This window comes from Pithys albifrons, chromosome 21, assembly GCF_047495875.1.
Source record: "Pithys albifrons albifrons isolate INPA30051 chromosome 21, PitAlb_v1, whole genome shotgun sequence".
In the NCBI taxonomy this organism is placed as follows: domain Eukaryota; kingdom Metazoa; phylum Chordata; class Aves; order Passeriformes; family Thamnophilidae; genus Pithys; species Pithys albifrons.
The window spans coordinates 391844-398574 of NC_092478.1; the positions used below are offsets into that span (position 1 = coordinate 391844).

At 55.9% G+C, this 6731-nt stretch overlaps 1 protein-coding gene across 1 annotated transcript; it reads right to left on the reverse strand.

The window, feature by feature from the left end:
* Positions 1-349: 349 nt before the first annotated feature.
* TLCD2 (TLC domain containing 2) lies at positions 350-4773 on the reverse strand. The gene is made up of 4 exons (XM_071574749.1): positions 4498-4773; positions 4012-4094; positions 3415-3497; positions 350-1949 (listed from the first exon to the last, which is right to left on the reverse strand). Exons 1-4 carry the CDS (start codon positions 4683-4685, stop codon positions 1575-1577), a joined length of 729 nt encoding a protein of 242 aa, XP_071430850.1. The 5' UTR covers positions 4686-4773; the 3' UTR covers positions 350-1574.
* Between the last annotated feature and the right edge of the window lie 1958 nt (positions 4774-6731).

Consider the following 6731-nt stretch of genomic DNA (forward strand, 5'->3'; position numbering starts at 1 on the left):
GGGGAGCAGCTCCTGGACAACCAGGCATAAAAGGGTCAAACCAAACCCTGGATGACAGCTTGGCTCTGGCCGGGAGCTGTGACCAGCATGCTGCATCTAAACACCACTTGAGGTGACAAACCCAAACACAGAGGAGGTGTGTCCAGCACCTGGAAGTTTCCCTGTGCTCTCCACAAATAGAAACATCAGTGGCTTTGGCCACGCTTTGTCTCCAGCCTCCCACTGCCCACGGGTCACTTATCTTTCCCTGCCCAGCAGGAATGTGCCTCCCTCCTCAAAACACGTGCCAGTCTCTCCCAGCAGTGCCTTGTTCCAGCCTGTCCCCAAGCTGTTCAAGCCAAATGAGAGATTGTGTCTTAAAGCTTATTAGCCACAGGAAACACAGCTGAGCTACTGGATTTCTCCAGACTGGTACATGTGACTCCAAGTGGGATGATCTTGTTATATACACAGTGCTGGGCTGCTGAGGAACAGTTCAGCACGAACAGGAGGAACCTTCATCTTCCTCTGCAGAAAGGAAAGGGGGGGGGAGCCCAAGAGAGGTAGAGTGTGCCAGTGTACAGTGTATTTTCACTCCATGGCAGGGAGACACAGGATAAGAACTGTGCTGAGCAGTGACATCCCCACAGTTGCCTGGGATGCTGAGTCGTTTTTTCACCCTTATGCCATTTCATTTGCAGCCATTCATTAAAAGCTCATGTTAGTAAGGGCCTTTGCTGCTGGGTAAGTGTTACACTGGGCTCTGCAGCACAATTTGTCATTCCTAACAGATGTCTACATCCTAATAGGTGCCTATGCCTGAAAACTCCACATCTGTGGGAAGTGGCCATCACGTAACATCTTCCTGCCAGTGACTTGTGCTCTCCTACACTTGTTTAAGGTCACTTAAGCTATCTGGGCCAAAACAACATGAAAAAAGTTCCAGTTTTCAGGAGAGGTTGGCACTGCAGCACCCACTCCCCAGTACTGTGCCCCTTGCCTGGACCCCACAGTGGGCTGCAGCCCACCCAAGAAGGTGTCAGCCTCTCCCTCCATCACCCACGTGGGACAATCTCCTTGGGGAAGGCTCATCCGTGCAGGATTTGGCTTCTTACTGTCCTTGAGGGCAAAGCCTTGGAGCTGGTCTTGCCTGGTGGTGCTCCCATGGGTGTACCACAGAGGATGCAGCATCCCATGGCTGATGGGACACTGGGGGCTGCAGCACCAAAGGGGTTGGAAATACACTCTGGTGTCTGGCTGTCCAGAGAGGCGATGGTGAAATGGTGCTCCACCACTTCCTTCTTATCTCAGTGGTGCCTTGGGTGCTGCAAGAGCTGCCAAGGCTTCTCTGAGCAACTCCCAGTTGTTCAACCACATCATCCAAAGGTGTCTGGGGAGCAGAGCCACAGTCCATCAGCATGTCTGCTGTGCAGAGCCCAGGATCTTCAGTCACAGGAAAAATTTGGATGCTCTGTTATTGCAGATCCTCCACACAGGGTACCGAGACAGCCACATTCACTCTCCACTGCGCTCTGCTGGCTTCCCTCACAGGCTGGGAGCTGCTCATCCCCCTAACCTTGCAGGGAAGGGGGCAATTACTCCTTCTCCTGCTGCATATCCCGGCTGGATTTGAAGAAGTCACTACGCAGCAGGCGGTAGAAGAGGATGATGTTCATGGGTGTCATGATTGCCATGCCCACTGTGCCCACGGCGTGCGTTGCTGGGGGCACGTTCTCTCGGTTGAGGAAGAGCCAGTGAGTCATCCAGGCCAGCGTAGCAATGCGGAACACCATGTAGGTGCCCAGGTTGATGAGGCTGTTGAGGCGGTAGCAGGTGGTGTGCACCAGGTTGGCCATCAGCAGGATCTGCCGCAGGTGGAGGAATATGGAGTTGATCTCCACCAGTAAAGCCACAAGGGCAAACCCGACATACTGATGGAGCAGCACAGCAATTCCAAAGCAAACAATCACCTGGGAAGGGAGAAGAAGAGAGCCTCGTTGTTCTCAGCTGCTGTCAGCTGGAATCTTCCACACTGGGGCACAGCATGGAGCAGAGGTGGAAAGGATTACCACAGCAGTGCCAAGCCACTGGTCATCACCCCACACATCTCTGCAGCATCACAGCCTCCAGCCAGTGCTGCAGCCTCGACAGGAGACAAAACCTTCCCACCACTGTATGAAACCTGACTGTGTTTTTTGTTCTAGTGAGAGAATAAGGAAAACAAATCTATAAGCTCCAGGTTGGCAGAGACAGCAGCCTGGCCTAACGCTGCTTTTGTGGCCTAGGGAATGCAGTCGGGTGTGGCCCAGCAGGTTTTTCCACACACAGTGAATGGGCAGGAAGGAAGACGTGTAGCCCAGGGCTACGGTTGGTGCTGGCTCCGGGATTCTCCAGGGCTGAGTGATTAAGAGGCTTTGGTGCATCAGAGAGCCCCGTGGGATGCCCTGAGCGTGGCCTGAAGCACCCTGGGGCTGCTGAGTGCAGCAGCAGAGGACAGGGCTCTTTGGGGCAGAGCAGATGCTGATTCCTGCCCTGCACCCTCCCTGCCAGGCAGGGGGACAGGCTCTGCCTGCCCACGCTTCAGCACACTCAGTCCTTTCTTTGGTTTATGCCATTAATGCTGTTCTCTGTATGGGCTCTGTAACGAGATTATCTGGTCCCTGCTCGTTAAGTCACTCTTGGCTTGAATTAGCTCTATTGTGGAGATGAACTTCTGGCTCACTGGCAGAGAGCAGGTCTGACCACTGTCTCCCCAGTCTCATCCCAGGTAGGTCTTAGCCCTGTCCCTGTCCCCCACCCCTGTGCCTTCCCTCTACCCTGCAGCATCTCTGCTGCTCAGCTCCAGGCTGTACCACCCCCCTGTCCTGCTGGATCAGCAGTCTTAGAATCATAGAATTGTTTAGGTTGGAATAAACACTCTGGCATCAAGACATCAGAGGTGATCAAAGGGAAACCCATGCTGGCTGCAGTCAGCAGCATGGCAGGAAGAAGGCACTGGCATGAGGGTCCTGCACCACAGCTGCTCCAGCTATTCCAGCCCCAGATGATGGGAAAGCACCTCAGGGAGCCAGAGGTTGAAGGAGGGACTGTGCAGCCCTTCCTGACAGATGCTCAAGGGGCCAAGAGCCAACAGGAGCTGAGCTGCTTGCCTGTGCCAGTGGGGACACCTGGGTCACTGCCTGACTACATCACTGTTAGGGATCAGAACCCCAGCCCAGCCCTCTTTCCCTTGTGCTGAATACCACCCAATCCTTGGGTACCTTTCTGCACATCCTCAGAGTGCATGTGTCCCACAGTCTGCGCTCCTCTCCCCAGGCAGAAAAATCTGTCAGACTTTTGTAACAGGCAGTAAACACCCACAGTAACAACACCAGGAGCCCCAGTCATGTTCCCCAGTCCCAGCATCCCTCATGGTACACGTGCTGGTGGACTCACCACAGAGTGATGGAAGAGCAGCTCCCACGATTGGTGAAGTTTCTGATTGCACAACATGTCAACAAAATCTTCAAGGAAATAACCTGGGATCAGAGAAGCCATGAGCAAAGAAGGGGGCTAGGAAGGGCTGTGCCAAGGGATATCCATGCTCCTGTGGGCTCTGCACCCAGCTGGGCAGCCCCTCTGGGGAAGTGATAGCCACAGCTGTGTGGGTGGTGAGTCACACACAGAGCAGGATTACACAGAGCAGAAGGAAATTGGTGTGGTTAGGGTCCCTCTTGCAATCGCTCTGTAGCACATGCTCCTAGGAAGAGGCATCAACTCCACCAGCCCCACACAGGCACTTTTGAGATGTCCCAAGCCCTGGCGGCCCCCTGAGGGCAGTGGTGGGCAGCCTGGTGCCCAGTACCTCCTGGCTGCGGGTACCACGGGACAGAAAGGAGCCACTGTCCTTTGCCAAGAATAGGGCGATTGTCTGAGGTGCCTGAGGCATTGCTGCCCTCGATGTGGCTCGAGGGATTGGTGTCAGGCACCGACGAGCCCATGGAGACCCCCCCGGGAGCCAGAATGGGGGGAAGCCCACTCTCCCCACCTCACCTACAGACACGGCGACCAGGCTGTGTGCCCCGGGTGGGTGTGTGCCCACTAGGTCCTTGGACAGCTCGGGGTGGAGGTAGAACCTGCAGAGGAGTTGCGAGTGACGGGCAGTGCTTCTGCTTCCCCAATTCCCTCCCAGCGTCCTCGGTGCCCACCTTGTGCTGCTGATCCCGCCCCCGAGCCCTCCTTTCCCGCTGGTCTATCCATAGCCACCCCTCTCCTCCTGTTTTCGCTGGAGTCTGCTCATCTCCTGCTGCCTTGGTGCCTCCCTGTCCCTCAGATCTTCCTCCATCTCTCAGTGCCCCCAGTCTCCAGGTCCCCTCACTCCTCAGCGTCCCCCAACACTCTCATTTCTCCCCGGTGGGCTCAGCCTCCCTCAGTCTTTGGCCGCAGGCTCCCGTCGGGGTCCCTCGACGTGCCCATTCCCCTGCAATGCCCCGGTCCCCTGTGCCGCCCGGTGCCCAGCCCGGCCCCAGGTGCGCATACCCGGCCAGAGCTCCGCCGCCGCTGAGCACGCTGTGAGCCAGCGATGTCCAGATGTTGCGCCACTTCCAGCGGTTGCGCCGGGCCGAGGGCGGCGGCGGCACCAGCCTCTCCAGCCCCCGGTTCAGCAGTCGGAAAGCGGCGAAGGAACCAGCCACCACCAGCAGCCCCGGGCTGAAAGCCATGGGCATCCACCGGCCCGCTGCCTCCCCCGGCCTCCCATGGGACCGGCTGCTCTGCTCGACGGGCTCCGCCTGGCTCAGCCCCGGGACCCGCCCCGGGCACCGGACCCGCCCCGCCGGTACCGCCCTGCCCCTGCCGGGATGCGCGGCCCCGGGGCGGGGGCAGAGCGAGCATCGCCCCCGAGGGAAGGGCCGGGGGGCTGCAGGGGCCGCCCCGTTGCTGGCTCCGGCAGATCCAGCAGCCCCTCACGCAGAGATGCCGACACGCAGTGGCAGCGCCTCCCTCGGGGCGTGGGACACGAGGAGCGTGCAAAGGGAATTCAGCTCCCGGGGGGGGCGACAACTTCCCGATATCGCACGGCAGAAGCGGCGCCAGCCCAAAAGCATGGAGCGAGGCACGACTATCCTGTCGCTATGCGGGAGCTGGGAACACTTTCCTCGTTGCCCCGAGGTTCCTCCCTCACCTCGGTGACACTGGGTGGCCGAACGCCTCACCCATGAAGTGCTGCGGCCGGGTCCTTCACCTCAAAGCATCCCCGGCAGGCTATGCCCGCCGTCGTCAACCTTTCCTTGGGCTGGAGCTCTCCAAACCTCTCAGCCAGGGTCAGGACCCCCACAGACCACACCACCGGGGCTGATGGCACATCAAGCAAATAGAAAAATCTGATTGCCCTGCCAAAAAAATGCTCTGCCCACAGCCCTCTTATCCCTCATCCCCCAATCCCGTGTCAGGTACCCAGAGGAGCTCCCCAATGTCCAGGACGCCCCAGCTCTGCTGTTGGGGATTGTGGCCATTCACGATTCGATAGTCACAATTTTAGTTCTACCCTAGAGCTGTGCTGCTTCTCCAGCTTCCCATAATTTGATAGCTCTCCTCTTGCTTTTTGATGTCTCCACCAGAAGCTGCTGCACAGCCCTTGCTTTCCTTCTGCCGATGGGATGAGTCACCGTGTACACAGCGATTAATGTCAAACTGACTCTCCTTTGAGGTATTAATTTGGGATGAAATCTTCTACTTCCTCTTTGCTGAAACAGAAACGTGTGGTGCTTGAGCTCTCAGTCGCTGTCCTGGTTCTGGGGTGATGGACACTAAAACATCTGCAAGTAATTGCTGATGGAAGGGGCACTGAGGAGAGGAGTGATTAAATCAGATCAGGAGAGGGGTGAGCTTCTTTTCCAACCTAAACGATTCTATGATAGTCTCAACTGGTAGAAAAGCATCTGTTCATGGTGCATAAATTTGCTTAAAAGCCAGGCAAGACAATGTAATTTCAGAACAGTTACATGGCAGGGAGATGCTGCCTGAAGTAATCTGCAGCCTTGAGTGCTTGGTGGATTATAAATAATCTCATGTATTAGGGCTTGAAGGATCACACAGGCTAATCTGTTACTGAGAAGACCAAATGCAAAGACATTTCTGTTTAGCATAAAATATGCTCAGGAAAGAGAGACATGCCTTGGAGACATGCTGGGCTGCTCAGGGCACTGAGGAGAAAAATCACTTAACAATTAATTGAGTGTAATATTGCAGGGAGCTGACTTACAAATAAGAACTCACCTGCAGTGTTTTAGCCTCAAAGATCTCGACTTCCCTCTTCCGTGGAGACAACCCTGCCCTTCACCTCCCTGTGGAGAAAATCCCAGACCACGGAACACCTGAAAGCGGCCCCGTTTGCCCCCGGGGCTGCTCCGTTTGTGAACATTCAGCTAGTCCTGGAGCAGTAAAAGGAATAGTTAAATGTTTCTGGAGACTGGAGAGCTTTCACCTACCACTTCTGCATGGGAGGAATTTAAGCCGTGATTAGTTAAGAGCCTGGTTCAGGGCCTTTGATCCCACTGCTGGAGCACTGGCAACAGCTACACACAAATTACCTTTTTGGGTCATTTTAGCCCAGACTTTAGTTAATTTTAGCAGGACTTCTCACTGAGCTGTGGTTTTGTGCAAGCCCTATTTCCAGCCTTTTCTCCTTGTCTCCTTTCCTCTGCAGCAATGGCATTAACCGGGGGAGTTTTGGAACTGGAGACTTCCAAGCGCAGTTACGAACAGATCCCTTG